Source organism: Cavia porcellus, unplaced genomic scaffold (assembly GCF_034190915.1).
Source record: "Cavia porcellus strain 051 isolate PalLab524CR breed Dunkin Hartley unplaced genomic scaffold, mCavPor4.1 scaffold_29, whole genome shotgun sequence".
Classification (NCBI taxonomy): domain Eukaryota; kingdom Metazoa; phylum Chordata; class Mammalia; order Rodentia; family Caviidae; genus Cavia; species Cavia porcellus.
In genome coordinates this window covers 48,718,154-48,735,867 of record NW_026947512.1, presented here as the reverse complement: position 1 = coordinate 48,735,867, position 17,714 = coordinate 48,718,154, and the positions used below count along the sequence as shown (strand labels likewise).

Here is a 17,714-nt window from a genome sequence, read left to right as displayed (position 1 = left end):
CTGCCCAGAGCGTATGGGCTCTTACAACAGACAGACGTGTCAGGGGTGAGGAGTCTGAGGCTACGGGGCAGCATGGCGGAGGGCAGCATTGAGGAAGCGCATTGAGGCTGGCCAGGTCCTGCTCCGCCAGGGTCACCTTCTGGTCCCACTCCAAGCGCATCCTTGTTCCAGCTGGAAGCCGAGCGTGAGCACAGCCTGTCTTACCTGCTGTTTTGAAGCACTGTGAGGAGTTAGCAGGGAAGACCAATGTGGTGCATGACTCCAAACCAGATGCCCTTACACGCTGTGTTGGGCCTGCAGGATCCCAGGTGAAGAGAAGGGGCAGGACGGTGACCCTGGATTAGGGACAGGTGCACAGAGAGACAGACACATACACACACACACAAATGAAAAGAATGAAATTAAGCATCATGCACAGACATTTTAGAAGAGCTTTAGAGTGAAGGTGAACTTCTAACCAGTTTGAAAGCCCACTCCATTTAGCAATGAAACAGTGCACACACCACCTCCTATGAAGCTGAAAGCTGTTGTTTATTAGCATTCCACAGAACAGCTCGGAAGAGGCTGTTCTTACAGTCATGAGTATTTTATTGCGAGAAGTTTCCCACTGGCTAGCAAAGGGGCAGTGAGGGGACACGGGGGGCTCTGTGAAGAGGTGGCGGAGGGGTGCAGGGGAGCAACACTAGGCTCACACATCTTGTCATGCCTCAAGCATGGCAGGGGCGTGGGCCTGGAGCCTCGGAGCTAGGCCTCATGCCCAGCACACCCTTACCCCAGCCGCAGGATGATAGCGGGCCTGCCACAGCAACCACAGGTGGACAGGGATAAACAGGGCTCCTCTTACGAGGAGCAGAAGTTGGAGGACCCTGCAGCACGGACTCACAGAGTGGCCCGGCTCTGGATCTGCCTTCAGGGTGACTAAGGTGGCCCGAGAGGCCTGCAGTTTACCTCTGGCCCAGGGGAAACCCAGTGCGCCAGTCCCCAGACTCTCCAGACTCCGGCTCCCACTACCCAGCCCTCGCCCGCCCCACCTTGGGGCCTCCAGGGTACAGACACCCTGTCTGGTGGGAGCAGCCAGCCTCCGAGGAACACACTCAGGGCGAAGCTGAGCAGAAGAAATGCAGGCCTGGGGCTGCGGCCACTTTTATTTACTCACAGCCACAGGTCCAAAGCCCTGTGCAACAGCGGAGCTCAGACCTTGTCCACAACTTGGGCTCTAGATACTGCATGATGTGTCCTCACGCAAGCAGTGCCCGAGTCCCCACAACACCCCTGTGAGGTAGGAGTCACCAGCCCTCCCTGCCTGAGTCATGTTTCAGACGGGGAAACCGAGGCACAATTAAACAAAGAGTAAGTCACACAGGGAATTCAGGCTCAGTCTGGAGTTTGGACACAGAATAATTCCTGGCTTTCACCACAGACCACCTGGTGGCCACTGCCTCTCCTATCCTGTCTTCTGAACAAGGAATAACGCAAGAATGTCAAGTTTCTTTTGCTGATTGCCCTGCAGACCACGGTTCTCTCTTCGTCAAGGTTGCAGAGCTCCGCGGCCAGGCCAGACCAGAGCAGTGCCTCTCCCCACACAGGCCAGGCCTGGGGCATCCTAACGGAGTATGCGGATCCCCACACCGCTCAGCCCACAGCACATGCTCGGGTGGACGACGGGCTTTCATGGCATTCCTCCAAAGGACGTATCAGAAGAGGATCAAGAAGGCACCCTGCCCTGGGCAGTGACACTGGCAGGGCAGTCCTCGCTGCAGACGGTGAGGGCAGGATCTGCGCAGCTCCGAGGCCGGGCCGAGTCGGAAGGATGCGGCAGCGGGGTGGTGGTGGTGGCAGCAGCGGCAGCAGCTCCAGCTGGCTCACATGCCGGGGTTCAGGAGCGGCTCCGGTCCTCGTGGTTCCCCACAATCATCTTGCTGTACAGCTTCTGCTGCTCCTCTTTGAACGTGTCCTTCACTTTCTCCCTCTTCAGTCCACCATCCCTGAGCAGAGAAAGGCAGTGTAAGAGCCACGAAGGCTTCCAGCCGCCCTGCATCATGGCAGATGCATCTCGCTGCTTGAACATCACGAGTGCAGCTGGAGCTGCAGCCCCTAGGGGGATGGTCACCTGGCGCTCTTAGCCGCTTCCACCACAGCAACACCCAGCTTCACCTGCAAAGGCAGTGTGGCACGGCGGGAGGGGCCGGAGGTTCATACATCCTGAGGTGTGACCACTCTATGAAACTATAAAATGTAACCTATGGAGCTCAGATTCTAGGGTACTTCAGATTCATGCAAAGAATGAACAGCAGGAGAAACAAATGTAGGGGCTTTTTTCTTCCTTTTTTACGTGCTGGGGGCTGAAAGGATTTGTGCAGGCTGAGCTACACTCTCTGACTCAGTGAAATGCAAGTTCTTCTATGTTCAGAGGATGCAAGTAATGGAAGCCAGAAACCCTCACGGCCTCAGCATCCGAGGACCTCCCTGCAATATCCCCATGGACTTGCATACTCTGGACCTGGGCTCCCCCCACGGGGCTCACCCTACAACCTGTCCCCTCAGCAGCTCTCTCATCCTTGATGCCCTGTGAACACCAAGCCTGCCTTCTGGATGCCCCACCCTCGAAGCCCCGCAGCAAAGAGGTGCTTCTAAACACAGCCACACTTGTGATTAGGTCCCGGGGACAGGGACACAGAGTAACAGGCAAACTTTCCAGTTAAAAACGTGTCTGAAGCGTGTTCAAAACCCAGCTCCAGTGCTTCTGTGACTCGACAGTGATCAAACTTCTCTGTTTCTGTGAGAATAATGAGTCTTACACTCATGGCATTTCCACGCGGGGCACACGAGACCCCCACATGCAGCAGAAGCACCTAGCACACAGCAAGTGCTCAGGAAATATCCATGTGCTTAAAAGGCCATGGTGCCAGTGCGGTGCCATCACCAGGAGCACAGGCTCGGTTAAAGCTGCAGTGTCCGCCCACAGTGCCCCCCACCCCACCGCCTTCACACTCAGACCAAGAGCCCAGAATGGGACAGTGGTGAACTGTCCCACCCTGATGCCTGCTGGCGCTGGAGGGTACTACCTCAGACCCTGAGACAAGGAAAGGCCAAGCCTCTCACAGCACTTGTTCTTGGAAATAAAGTTTTATTGGGACCCATGTCTGTTCCTGCATTTGCTATGGCTGCTTTCTCACTCCAGAGGGGTGGCAGTGTGTATCACATGGCCCAACACCGGCAAGATCTACTGACTTCACACAGAAAAACCTGTCAATTCCAGCTCGAGGAGGTAACAAGCTAAGTGCAATAAGTCAATTTTTTGAGTCAAGCATGGGCGCAGAAGGGCGGCATGCTCAAGCCCAGCCCAGGCAACCCAGGCTATTTAATGACTTAGCAAGGCCCTGACTCAACAGATTAAAAAGGGCCACGCTGTGTAGTTTCATGCAAGGACCTGGGTTCATCCTCAGTACCAACAATAACAACAAAAAAACCAACAACCAACCAACCAAACCTTTGGCCTTTCTAAAGATGGCCCGCTTGTCAGGTACACCAAGATTAGAGGAGGCTCCCTAGTCCTCTGAGGCTTCCCTATCACCATCAGATGAACAGTGTCTAGTGCCTTAGCAGACAAGTCCCAGGAAAGTCCCCAGAATCTACTGCTAGTTCCATGGTCCCTGAGGGCCTGCCTGCACAGGACACTTCTAAGTCAGATGTGGGCAGAGGGGACAAACTGCTCCCTCTCAAGAGCCAGAGGGCACAGCCTTGCCAAGGGGGTTGGGCCCCACACTCACCACAGCAGGTCCACCAGTCCCCCCTGCCTGGCAATGGCGGACTTCACCCTGTTGGCAAACTGGACGGCATCTTCATCTTTCTGTAACAAACACATGAGGTGAGATACGCCTCCCAGGTGCACAGTCGTCCCACGCAAGTGAGTGATAAAGTCAGTGTGGCCGGAGCACCCACCTCTCTGGTCATGGGAGGCAGGTACCAGACACTACAGACAATGGCCCAGCTGCTCATCATCCTCAGCAGGTATGTCACCATCCCGTACTTGCTGCTGTTCCAGAAGGCGTCACCGAACTGAGGGTCATACTGCAACATGGTGGGAAGTGGGCTACTGAGCATGTGTGGACTGGCCCATAGCACAGTGGAAGCTGTGCCCATGCCCTGGCACCTGGATGGTGCTGACCTCCAGCCACACAAATCTCCCAGCGGCCCAGCCTCTCCTAACAGCCATCCTCAAACAAGAGTCCCAGTTCCTTGGTTAGCCCCACACTTTGCTCACATGCATGCACACTGGCATGGCCAAGAACAGAGAGGACAGGTTACTATACCTACTTCCCTGACTCAACAAACATCAACATTGCGCCATTCCTGCTTCATCTCCCTGCCCCTCGACTCCACCAGCAAGTCCGTCACTCACTAGTATATCTAATGTCCTTCCCCTCTGTTACGGTTCGAATGCCCCCCCCCGACTCTTGCAATCATGGGCGCAATTGAATCTAGCATTCGTGACTGGCTTGTCAATGCTGGGATTGGTGGCCTGAGTGCTGCATCTGCCCAGGGGTGGGCTGATGCACAATGTAAGGGCAGGAAGGAGGCCTGCTTTTCTTCTTTTGCCCTGTTTGCTTTTTCCATTTGCCGCTTGCCATGAATGACTGCCTATCAGCCATGCCACCCTGCCTTGGAGCCAGCTGAGTATGGACTGAAACCTCCAAAATGTAAGATAAATCTTTCTTTCCCTAATTTTGGGTGTCAGGCATTGTGTCTCAACAACAAGGGAAAAGTAACCAAGACAGCCTACATCAGAGCTGGCGAACCTTCTGGTGACGACAGCCTGCTATGGCAGGTGTGCCGTAGGTTTTCCACCAGTGCCCCAGGGGAAGGCACTTTCTCATGCCACTAACAACCTCTTGTACCTTTCTGTGATCCCAGACCAGCAGCAAACAGTGAGTTTTTGCTACAGTTCTGTATTTACCATCTTGTGCAGCAAGCGCTGTTGCTTTCATCATTAGTATTTACCAGCCCATGGCCACACCCCAATAGTCTCCTGAAGCCTCAACTATGAAGGCAATGTATTTGCAACCAGGAAACAGCTGCCTCAGGGGCCTTCATGTGCCAATGATTCTAATAAAAGGCTATTTCAGTGGCACTTTATGGCAACTGTGGCTGTGGTTGGGGCCCTCATTCCTGTCAAACAGTAACTCCAAGAGAAGGCAGATCTGGCAGGAGATGAGAGGCAGCAGCAGAGTGTAAGTCTCCAAGGGGGTGACTATATAAAGGACCAGGACCATTACTAACAGTGTGAGGGCAACTGCAGACCAGGCACTAAACACTGACTTTGTGCACTGATAAAGCAAAGACCTAGGAACAGAGTAGAAAAATCAAATTCACAATTTCAAGTTTTACTCCTCTGAACAAGATGCTACCTTTCCAGAAAAAAAAAAAAAAAAAAAAGCACACCAGGCAGGGAATCGGCTTGCAGAGTCCCACACTGCAGGGAGGGATGAGGATGGGTCTCAGGGTGTGAGCTCTTAGGCTTTTCTGTCCTAAGTTTTGTGATTCTCAGCACAAAACATGGGTAAGCATGTTGACGTTTTGGCTCTTACCTACAGAAATAGGGACGTGAGATTTAATAACAGAAACTGAGCGGGGTGAGACAGCAGCTCCCTGGGGGAATGCCTGACTAGTGCGCATGAGCCACTGGATTCAATCCCCAGCACCAAACATACACAGTGGGAACACAAAAAATTTATAGATTTAACTGTGAGCGGGCAAATTCATTTATAATTCCGAAAGTAAGAGTTTAAACTAAGCTAGTGTGTGTGATCACACATTGTAATCCTCTAGGCCTAGAGCCCAGAGATCCAGGAGGCTGAAGATGGAGGACCACTTCAGCGCAAGAGTTGAAGCCACCATAGGCAACATGGCAAGTCCTTCCTCAACAAAACAAGAAGGCCATGATCTGAATGGAAACTTGGGTGCTGTGAGTGAGGGTCCTTTGTCTCTTATGTAGGGCAGACACTACACCTAAAAACAAGGCAAATGCTCAGAGTAACATGTTCCTCAAAACCGGACAGTGATGAAGTTTGACGGAGATGTAGTAAGGGCCTTGATGTACTAAGGCTATCCAAGTCCAATTACCAATGGAGGGAGGCTTCCCCCAGCTAAAGAAGCATCTATAGGACGCAAGCTCTTACCCATGGACATGTGGGCTCTATTCTGAACAGGGACGCCCTTACATACACCGCACACAATTTACGTTCCAGCAGTAGATACAAAACACACTCCACGGAAGGAGGCTGCCCCTGACTAGCTGCACTAAAGATGGGGGACACTGCAGTAGGCTGGTGTTCTCAGTGTGACCATCCCCACTCTACAGGAACGCAAACTCATGCACAGTCATGGGCTGGGCCAAGGTCCGTGCATTAGAGGTGGCTCTTGAGAAGGAGCAGAGCATGGAAGCTGAATGTGCTCTTAAGAGGTGGCACCTGGCTGGCAGAAGTAGGTGCTGTGAGGGTAGCACGGAAGGGGAGACTTGTCCCTCACTCTGCTCTATGGCTGCCATCAAGTGAGCAGCTCTTTTTCCCCATGTTTGTATCTTTGAGTCAGCCAACCATGGATTGTGAGCCAAGATAAACTCCCCCTACTTTTGAGGTGACCTCCACCTGCAGGGAAACACCTGACCTCCGTCGCATGAAGATGTAAGAGGGCATTTGGAGGATGTACACGATACTCCTCAAGCACCACCCTGGCAGACTTGCTAGAGTTTACTGTTCCAGACATGCCATCCTCCACAGCCCAGGTAGCCCTCGTGTGTCCAGCCATCTCAGCCTGCTGTCGATTCTTGTGTGCTATCTCCAACTGGGTGCTCTGCCAAACTGATGAAAGCAGGTGGCTAACCAGGAGGAAGCCTCACCCCCAAACCACGAAGGGAGGTGACACGCAGTGCAGACATTTCCACAGGTGCTCTGCATGCAGCAAGCAGGCCTTGTGAAAGGGTGGGACACCCAAGTATTCCCGCTGTGTGCCCTCCTGAGACTCTGGCCCAGGTATTCTAATCCTACTGACAAGCCTGGGCGGGAGTGAAGGAACGGTCTGGCTGAAGAGGAGGAGGAGCAGGAGGAGGACAGCAGTGCAGGTGACTGGTCTCAGGGGGCAAGAGGGGAAGAGGCCCAGTTTCTGGAGGGCAGGGACAGAAGGGAGCAGCTCGGAGGCCCCACTCCATGCTATGGGCTGTGGCTATGTACAATGACTGCCCCCACAGCAGCAGGGCCGTCTGTCCTACGGCACCATGACGAGACCCCATGGAGGCCCATCCCCCTTCCCTCTCTCTCCACAAGGAACCCAGCTGGCAGCACATCCATGCAGAGGGTGAGGGGATGAAGGCAGAGCTCAGGAGGGGAGTTCCACTTCCCAAATCTGGTGGCAGACAGGCAACTGGCCGTTTCCCTCCTAAACCCTGCCCAGGCCTCTCAGACAGGGCTGCAATCTTTAGCTCTCCTTTCCCCAGGCTTCGGCCTGAGGTGGACCCATCACTCCCTGCTGCACCCCATTCTTAGCCATGATCAAGACAACAGCGTGCACCCACAGAGGCCGTGTACCTTGATGGCGACTGGATAAACTGTGGCTCCAATTTCAAAACTTCCCTTTTTAAACATCATCACTGACGTGTTATTTATGCAGGTACCTAAAATACAGGAGAGAGGGGTCGGGGGTTTAGCTCAGTGGCACAAACACCTGCCTGGCAATCACAAGGTCATGAGTTTGATCCCTGGTACCAAAAGTAAATAAATAAAATACAGGAGAGAGCAAAATGCTATTTCTTTCTGATCCTTTATCCCAGATAGTAGGATTTTTTTCAACACTAACAAAAACTCTGAATGGTTCCTCAAACAGGATAAACCTGTCATCACCCTCACTTACTAACAAACAACTGAGAAATGGCAGGGTGCTGCCCCTCCGCCTCTTCCTTTCCAGGCTACTTTCCCTGACTGACACATCCTGACCCAGGTGAGGGCCGGGGACCCCTGCTACTCTCGGGAGGACTGGAGAGAAAGCTGAGAGGCCTGTCATCAGCAAAGCCACAGAAGGGACTCCTGTAGGAGCTCACACTACAAACTCTGGACCCAAATTCTTAGTCTCCCGAGTTATCAGTCTTACAGCCGATCCAAAGGGTACTTAACATAACCCAGTGGGCAAAGAGAACCCCAACATGGGCTGAGGGACTTGGCTCCCCCGCCCAGAGGCTCTCACCTTCCGGAAAGATGAGGATAGGCAGCTTGCTTTTATCTTGTACGTGTTCAGTCAGTCTTCAAAAAAAAAAGTATATATATAATAAAATCAATAAAATGGTCACACAAGCTTATGCTCATCATCAAAGTGCATTTATGCATGTGACATTTGTTTAGACAGCAAGTTAACAAATCTGTATCCTTTCAATTCAGTATTAACATGTTCCCGCTGGCTTCCATCACCAGTGGTGTACACATAACTGTCCAACTTGACAGCTTATGCCACTCAGTGGAACTGTTGCATGCTGCCCAAGGCGACAGTCACTCAGGTATCACAGGAGATACAAGCCGGCAGAGAAGTTCGAATCACAGCCACCTGGGAGCGAGACAGAAATGGCAGCCCGTCCCGTACATGTTAGTCTGTGCTCAGGTCAAGTATTCTCTTGGAGCAACAGCTTCACATACAGAACGCTTAACCAACCTTTGTGGCAGGTTGCCCAGTTGCTGCACTGAGCTGGACCTTGCTGTGGTCTGTCGCCCAGAAACTCATGGATAAATTTAATAGTCATTATGGCGGTAGTGGTGGATAGAGTCTTGAAGTGGTGATTAGATCATTAGTAAAGAGCAACTAGTTTCCATGTGACTGCATGAGTTACCTCCAGAATAAGCTGTTACCAAGCAAAAGCAGCCCCTAACTGACTTGACTGATTGGGGATTGAACCCAGGGCTCCATGCCTGGCAGGCAAGCACTTTACCACTGAGCTATCCGTAGCTTCTTTCATTATAAGACAGGTCTTGCCAAGTTGACCAGGTTAGGCTCAAACTTGCAATTCCTTCTCAGCTTCCTGAGCAGCTGGTATTCCAGGTGTGCACTACCATGTGTGGCTATTTTGTCTCTTCTGCACACACCTGCTTGCCCTTCTGCTTTTCTGCTATGTTATGACAAAGCACAAGAGGCCTTCCCAGATGTGGGACCCAATGTTAGACTTCCCAGCCTTCAAAGCTATGGATCTAGGGATTTCCTTTATAAATTACTCAGTTTTAGATACTGTTATAACTGCAGAAAACCGACTGACAGACCTCCAGCCAGTGCCGCCTGGCTCAAAACTCTATCCCTGAGCCAAAGGGAATCTGGTGAGGGTTCACCTGTCTGTATGGAAGATGGTCTCAATTGAGTCTGATGCCTTTCTGTCTACTGCAAAGCTCTGGGCACTGTTCACACAAGAAGTGAGAACACAGCAGCACTTTGCTCCACTGTCTTATGTCGGTTTTTATTTGTGACAATGAATCAATCTGAGATTTCTTTTATTGTTTTTCATTTTGAGACTTCTAAGTGCAATAGAAGTTCGTATTTGCTGGAATGGGTAGAATGAAACATTACTATGTAAGTAAGCAACGGTCAGGATTCTACTTTATATTCCATCTTTCAGGGGAAATGTATAACAAGAACAGCACAGGCTGAGTGTAGAAAGCATTCTAATTGTAACGTCCTTGAACGACATTTTCTTCTGGCAAAGAAACAAACAGTACCCTGTCGGATTACCTCTTAGCCACCAGGTGGCGGTCTTTCACTTCAGACCGCTCAAACCAGACGTGGGGACAGGCTTTCACCATGGCTCTCTGAATCACACCCATGAGTCCTCCATGCACTTGACCCACCTAGTCTCAGACAAAGCAGTAATTAATAATGAAGCTGGTTCATACAAACCCCCAGTCCACCAAATATGCACCCTGATGTCTCGCTCTGTAATAGGACTTAAAGGCAGGGTTCCCACTACCAGGGAACCACAATGCAGACTCCCTAGACTCTAAATTTCTTCTCATAGTGATCGACCAGGCATGTAAAAAGACAACTGAAAACTGTTAAACAAAATAAAGGAGTGATTCCTTGAATACAACACCCCTCCCTGGGCAATTCTGCACGATGTACCCAGTCATGGCTGGATCTTTCCCTGCTCCCGCACCTGCACAGTCCACAGGACAACCTGCCTCGATCTGTCTGCTCAGTGGACCTTAGATTTAAGTCTCAAGTCACTCCTCAGCCAACAAGCCTCTGGGCAACATCTGAGCAAACATATAAAAAGTTTGTACGTTTATGCCCTTAGAAAGTGTTCTATGAGAGCTCTAGAAGCCTCCTGGAAGTCTGACCTCAAGAACACAGACTCACCATGGCGTAGTAGCCGTCACTGGCTAAAATGATAACGTCGATAGGAGATGTGTGATTAGCCACACAAATGCCACCATTTCTTGGTCTGTTCTTCCTGGGTGTAAAACAAAAATGTATGTAGGCAACAAAAACTCAGAACACACCCCAGAGCACAGACACATCAAGAGCTCAACACACCACTTCTTCCCACTGGGCCAAGAAGCTGGGGATGCCCTGGCCAGCCCACTTCCCTCTGTAGCCATGCTGCTCCCTACCTGTCATGATAGGTGATGATGGCAGTCAGGGCACGCACACAGATTCGGTAACACATGAGGTGAACGTGTTTACTCAAGAACTCCTTAAACCTGCAATACAGGGGCAGGTTTTGGATTCTGTTTCACATACAGGAAGACAGGACAAACTGCTGATTCTAACCACTGAGCAGGCTGCAACACAGTTGTGTTTTTTTTTTCTTTTTTGTACTGGTGATCAAACTCACGACCTCACATTTGCCAGGCAGGCACTTATGCCACTGAGTTAAATCCCTAGCCCAACATAGTATTTTTACAGATGTAAACACATATGGTAAAACCTGTGATAAGTCAGCATTTTTATGTTCACAATGAGGAAACGAAGAAATAGCCGTGAGATGACACCTGCTCACCTAAGTCAATGGCTGAGAACCTGCAGGGCTAGAATTCCCCTAGATTCCTACCCCTGAGGCAGCCCACAGGCAGGCCAGGCCAGAGTCCAGCCTCCTCAGCAAAACCAGCAGTGCAGGTCTGCTAGCCTGAGGGAGCAAAGCTTCCTTTGAAAAACGCAAAACTCACCTACATTTCAAGGTACTTTTAAAAACCTTACTCTTCCTTATCCTTTTGTCCATTTATCAGCCTAGCTGAATGCCCAAGACTAAGTATGTTAAAATCTGTCAATACCCTGCCAGGCACGGGGTGCACACCCGTACTCCCAGTACTACCTGGGGACTGAGGAAGAGGATGGCTGAGAGTTCCACGCCAGCCTGCAACGCATAGCAAGACTCTTGTCTCAAAAAACACGTAAACAGACAAATGAAATAAAATTTGTTAAGACTTGGGCCCTGTAGTCTACGTTTTGGTGGACTTTTGGTCTTTAAAAATGCAAAAAATGTGAGGGTTGGAAGGCAAAAAGAATAGTCAGAGACCAAGATGGCTCACAAAGTAAAAGCCTTGACCTCTGATGCCACTGTTACCCAGGATCACCTAAAATGAAGTGACTTGGGTTGGTATTTGAGGGGCAACCTAGCCTTTAACTTGAGTTACCCTTCCAGAACGAATGCGCCCCACACATGCCTGTGTTCTACTCACCTCCCATTCGGCAAGTATCCCACCAAGGTTGTGCCCACCACCAGAAGGCTAATCCCTGTGAATGCCAGAGCTATCCTGCAAGGAAAAGACAAGTTCAAACACTAAAGCAATGCAAGCATACAAGTCAGTGTACAGAACCGTTGCTCACAATGTAATCTCCTGAGAGCTACAGAAGAATTCCAACCCATGGGAGCAGTCACTGGGAGGCCCAATGGACACGGAGCTGAGGCTCAGGCTTCTCAGGCTCCCAGCTGGCCCATGTCCTCTGGCCCCACGCAGCCAGAACAGGAAAGCCTTAACGCCGGCTATGTTGCCCACAGGGGTTGCCGCCCCTCTGAATACACATCCCTGTCCTGCTGTAGAACACTTCCCTTTGGCATCACGGCCTGGCAGAAGTGAAGTCGCTCTGAGAAACGAGGCAGAGCCTGAAGGTGACAGGTACCTGGTAAGACATACAGAGAACAACACGTGGCACAGAAAATTCGGGGAGGTCAATATGGTCTCTGTATTTAAGAGGCTAGCTTGAGGAAGAAGGCCATGCCAGGTCAAGCAGCCAGAAGTACACGACGTTCTCTCTCCTTGTGTTTAGCTCATTTATATAATGGACAGGTCTTCAAGAAACTTAACTACATTGGGCTGATATGCAGAGAATTTCAAGGGCCTTTAAAGAAAGGATAATCACCAGAGCATCCTTCTAAGAGTCAGATGAACTGGCCACTCAAGAGCTACACCATCTTTCGAAAAGGGGAAAACACAGAAACATGGTGAAAGGAACAGCGGGGACAATGGATGGATAGAAAGACGGATCAACAGACAGACCACACCCCAAGTGTGGGCAGAACACCAACATTTTTTGTTCCATCCAGGCCCTGTCCTCACCTGAGTGGGAGAAGGAAGCAGTAGCGAATCAGCACTCCTAACCCCCACAAGACAGTCAGCCGAAGGCTGATGTACTGGAAGTTGTAATTGGTTCTGCTGAGCAGGTTCCAGGATTCTAGTTCCTCTGCTGAGAATCTCTTTGTCACCTCATCATCCATAATGGTCTCCATTCCTTTCCGGCAGAAGTAGAAAATGTCTGAGAGCTCAAACTCTGGAGTATTATCCAGAGCCTTACTACTACCACTTCGACGAATTTCTTTGATCTCCTCTTCTAGAGAAGTGGGGTCCTTTGCAATGATTCCTGCAAAAGAGAAGGTCCTGTGAAACAGCACACTGGGAGAGAGCTGCAGAAAACAGGGCGCGCTCGGCTTAGGCAGCCTGCGGGGCATGTGCGTGCTGCAGATGGGCACGGTCTGCACGTCCTCTGGAGGTTCATCAACTGGAAGCCTGACTCCCAGTGCAGCAGCTCTCTGAGCAGCAGGGCACAGTGCAGAGACTGGGTCACAGGATGCTGCCATTCGGGCTGATGGGTCTGCAGAAGTGGACAGGCTCCTCGAGCGCGCGTGGTTTTATAAAGCAGTAAGCCTGGTCCCTCCCCACCTCACTGTGTGATCTACTCTATTTTCCCTTCTTCCACTTGCACACTCTGCACTGGGATGCCGTCTGCCTCAGTGGGGTCAGTCAGCGCCCCTGGTCAGCACCACACTATCTGACTTTCCACTCTCCAGAACTTAAGTCCAAGAAACATTTTTCTCTGTAAGATGAGATCCACCTTAGCAACAGAAAATAGACTACGCATGTGCATCAAAGCACTAAGGAATGAACGTATTTCAAAGAACCCTTTGAGGCTGAGGTCAGGGCGCAGGCTCACCATTGGTGTAAGGCTTGTAGAGCTGGTGGTTCTTCTCCTTGGCTCCTCTTTCCATTCTCAAAGTAGCCCACTGTGGAGGAAATGGTGAAACACAGGAACAAGAATGAGGTCCCTCTCAGGTGGTGAGCCACTCATCCGTGAGTCCCCATCACCCAGGCCCACATGTGTCAAGCCACTCATGCCAAAGGGATACACATACCCCCACCAAGCCCCCTGGACAACCAGGGCCCAGGCCGGAAACTCTCACAGCCCAGAAAGCCAGACGCTCCAGCTTCCCTTTTCACTGCCCCAGTCTCTGTGACACTTCAAGGAACTCTGTGCCACCACCAACATCACACGACACAACCTTCCAACCACTGCCTGCCTGATGTGCTCCTGCCCGCCACCAACTTACTCCCAGAAAGCAGCCATTTTAGTTTTCAACAGCAAAGAGGCTTAATTTATGTCTAGTCAACAGAAGTAACTTTACTACAAAAAGGCCTACGACTGGCTTCAAAGTATCAAAGGGGGAAAAATACCCTATCTGGAGATTTGGAAAAATCCATGTTCAATTCCCAAGTTTAACACTTACTAGCCATGCTCCTCAGACAATTTATCCTACTCAAAACTAGGACAAGATTATGTCAACCTCCTACTTTGTAGGGTCAAAGGATATTGTGTATGTGACAGAACTAGAAAATGAAAGACACGTAACTAAAATCCATGGACTGTGGAAGAGCAGGAGAAAGAAGGAAGTGTTCTTGGGAGCTCTCTACCTTCATCACAACTCTCCAAACAGGAGTGGATGGGAGCCAGAAGCCAGGACTCCCCTGTCACACGATGAGGGGTACATCAAGCTAGTTCACTCATCCCCGCTTGCTGTGCCAACAAGCCAAGGTAGGAACAGAGATATAGCTCAGTGCTAAAGTGCTGGCTGGTGTGTACTTGACCCGAGGTTCCATTACTATGCCACACACACACACACACACACACACACACACACTCACTGCAAATTAAGGAAACAGCCAAGAGATTTGAAAAGATCTCTTTTCCAACTTCTGTGCCCAGTTGTGCAAGGTGGAAAAGAACCTTATCAAGCCATGACACAGAAAGATGCACATGGCCCAAGGCGTCTGGGGTAGATCCTGCTGGCAGAGCCTAAAGGAGCAGTTAGACTGCTCTGCACAGTCTAGCAAAGCCGAAAGCAGGACTGAGTTTAATCAGGGAATGACCTCATCCGGAAACTTCTTCAAATGACACTGTCTAGGAAAAAACGGTAGCGCAGTCATCCACTCAAAGAGTCAAAGACAAGAAAACTCATTTAATCTATTTTCCATAGTTGAGCAGTCTGATTGTTGATGTCTTCTGGTTCACTCTCTGAATGATCTTTTCTAGAAAAAGTTACTATAATCCCTAAAATAAAATTCTACCTGGTTTCCTCGAACTACTAACAAGGTGAAAAGGACAAGAATTTACAGGAGGCCCAGAGCATATGGAGACACCAGTCACGCACTCAACATTAGGGGTCACATTTTGACCAGAACCCTGCAGTGGTGTTGTAAGAATAGTTTTAAGAGTAATACAGTACTTGATTCAGTACTGACAAGGCAGGCAGATTTCAACAGACAAGTGACATATGAAATCAGGGCTCTTTTCCTACACCTTATTTGTGAACCACACTTCAAACACCAGATATGGAGAAACCCACACACATCCAGGCAAACTTCCTTGGACACCAGATAGGTGTCCCCTTCAACTTGGCTGTGACACTACCTGCCTGGAGATAGCTGAGAGTCACAGAAACAGTCCTACAACACAATCTCACATGAGCCACCAATCACAAGTCCTTCACTATGATTGACTGTTTCCACAACCAATCACCTCCTTGGACATGGCTGTTTGCTAGAATGTCCTGCAGAACTCAGAGAACAAACATTTTACTTACATATATGATTTATTACAGATGATACTACTCGGGACAAGCCAGAAGGCGGCACAAAAGGAAGGTTCTGAGGGGCGGAAGCGCAGGTTCCAGGCTCTCTGTGGGCACACCAGCCTCACAACATCCAGTTTATCGATATTACTCAAGAGTTTTATGGAGTCCCACAAAATCAAAACTCCAGCTATCAATCTTCCAGATGCTGGCAGATGGGCTAAAAATCTCAGCCTTCTAATCACTGGACCTTCCTGGTGCCCAGGCCCATCCTGAAACTACCTGAGGGTTATCCTTGTCATTGCATTAGCATAAACTCAAGTGTGTGCAAAGGTCTCACTGTGAAGACATTATGAGCTCTTGGAAAATTCTGAGGGTTTTAGGAGCTCTATGTAGGAACTGGGCACAAAGACCAAATATACTTTCTATTATTCCACAAATAAGCCCACGGCAGCAATGCCTGGTAATTACACAATTGGCTTCTCTGAGCTGTCACGTTAAGAAATACAGTTTTCGGATATTTAGAATAAAGTTAAGCTCCTCAGTTCAGAGTTCATTTCGCCATAAAAGTCCTTTTCCCCTAATCTGATTTGCCACTTGCAAGGCTATTCAATATTCGATTACTTGGTATTCCTTTTCAGCTTCTCCCAGAAAAGAAACAGTTTAAGGGAATTAACAACACTGCACTCTTCCAGTAAGTAACATTAAACTGCACAGAGACCTTGGCAGGGGAAATGCAAGTGTTTCTTCCATGGGGCACTTTGCTAGTTATTCATTCTGTTGCAGACCACAGTTTTGGAATTATCATAATCAAAAGAGTAAGCATGAACCATCAGCAAAAGTAATCTCTAGAACTCTCTCTATTTGGGTCCACTGCATTTTCCTGTGGGCCAGATTCATCTAAAGAACCAGACTTTAAAAATCCAGGCTTATGCTGGGTGTGGTGGCACACGTCTGCAAACTCAGCACTCCAGAGGCTGATGCAGGAGGATCATCCTGAGTTTGAGGCCAGCCTGAGCTACATAATGAGTTCAAGGCTATCATGAACTACACAACAAACAAACAGGCAGGCTTGATCACCCATCAGTTCCATTTCCCAAGCAGACTTCATAGTTCAACAGCTCTCTTCTCTCCCTGCGTCAGCTGTAAGGGCCATACAGCTGCTGTCAACTTTCTCCTGGTTCACACAAGTGCCAATTCCCTATTCCCAATTCTGCAGGCCAGCAGCTTTGGCTACGTGGCATGCTAGGAGGCTGGGAGCACACATTCCCAGAGCTGCAGAGGTCCCTCTTTGGCAGTCTCCTCTGTCCATGTCACAGGGCCCTAGCCATCCTCCACCCAGGTGCACGGTCTTACGCAAACAGCTTGTGCTTCACAGCTCCCTCCTTCACTCCAATATTCCCTTGCCTACAACTGCTATTTAACTGCCTTCATCTGACAATGCTGTCATCTCTCCTCTGCCTTCATCTACCAATGCTGTCAGTTTTCAATGCATTAATGACAGCATGTGATGTATAACTAATTCAGACGGAGTCTGACTACAGGATGCGTAGGCAGCATTTCACATTAGATTTTCATCTGAACTAGGTATTAAAAAGAGGATAGCGCATTAGAAGCTTGGTAAAAAGTACACTGTCTCCCCCACTGAACTACAAATGCCTAGGGGCTGGGTCAGAACTTGCCCATGTGCACATGTGGATTCCATCACAGGCAAAGTAGGCATCTACAGGGCTGTGTTTAATTCATCAACTCCAGACTCTTCTCTTTAGCAAAATCTCCAAGCAAGGAAACACACTTGAAATGGTTAATTCTGAAACTTTTATCACTTTCCTTGCCACAATCATCCTTCTCTCCTGCAGTGTGTCTTTAATCCACCCAAGGTTGTAATTAACACCTCCTCTTTCCCATAGCTACCTAAGGCAGGAATTCTCTCTTGATGAAAAATACAACATGGCCAAAGTCAAACTTACAGCTCTCACAGGAAAGTACTGAAGAGCTGCCAGAGCCCAAAACTGCACATATGACATCGCTACTGTTGGAGTCCTGTCTCCATCTCTCCCACAACCACCACTTTTTCTGCAACTCTCTTCCAACGCTTGCTGTGGAGCTGAACACCGTGGATGGCAAGGGCCCCATCTTCTCTACTCCAATCTAGTCGATTCCTTTCATTGCAGGAAAACAAGTCATTTGTTTTCACCCTTCCTCCTATATAGCTTAGTCTTCTTCTCTCCCTTATTCCAAGTTATTCTTAACCCAGTTGAAGGTCCATTCCTAGGAACTCTACTCCAGAAACTGAGCATTACTACTGAGTAGAGAGAACCTCAAGCAATAAAAGGAGGAAAAAAAAAAG

The 17,714-nt window shown here is 49.6% G+C and overlaps 1 protein-coding gene across 4 annotated transcripts in view; it reads right to left on the bottom strand.

The window, feature by feature from the left end:
- Positions 1-512: 512 nt before the first annotated feature.
- Positions 513-17,714, bottom strand: part of Gpat4 (glycerol-3-phosphate acyltransferase 4) — a 37,530-nt gene continuing 20,328 nt past the window's right edge. For 3 of the 4 annotated variants that reach the window (XM_063239891.1, XM_063239893.1, XM_003464618.5), the window contains 11 exons: positions 13,453-13,522; positions 12,582-12,882; positions 11,703-11,777; positions 10,635-10,724; positions 10,381-10,474; positions 9,757-9,872; positions 8,236-8,291; positions 7,584-7,669; positions 3,943-4,071; positions 3,771-3,850; positions 513-1,985 (listed from right to left, as the gene is read on the bottom strand). In XM_063239891.1, coding sequence (XP_063095961.1) covers positions 1,877-1,985; positions 3,771-3,850; positions 3,943-4,071; positions 7,584-7,669; positions 8,236-8,291; positions 9,757-9,872; positions 10,381-10,474; positions 10,635-10,724; positions 11,703-11,777; positions 12,582-12,882; positions 13,453-13,522 — 1,206 coding nt within the window. In that variant the 3' untranslated portion in view covers positions 513-1,876. The remainder of the gene's footprint in view (positions 1,986-3,770; positions 3,851-3,942; positions 4,072-7,583; positions 7,670-8,235; positions 8,292-9,756; positions 9,873-10,380; positions 10,475-10,634; positions 10,725-11,702; positions 11,778-12,581; positions 12,883-13,452; positions 13,523-17,714) is intronic. The other variant, XM_063239892.1, reaches the window with a different exon arrangement.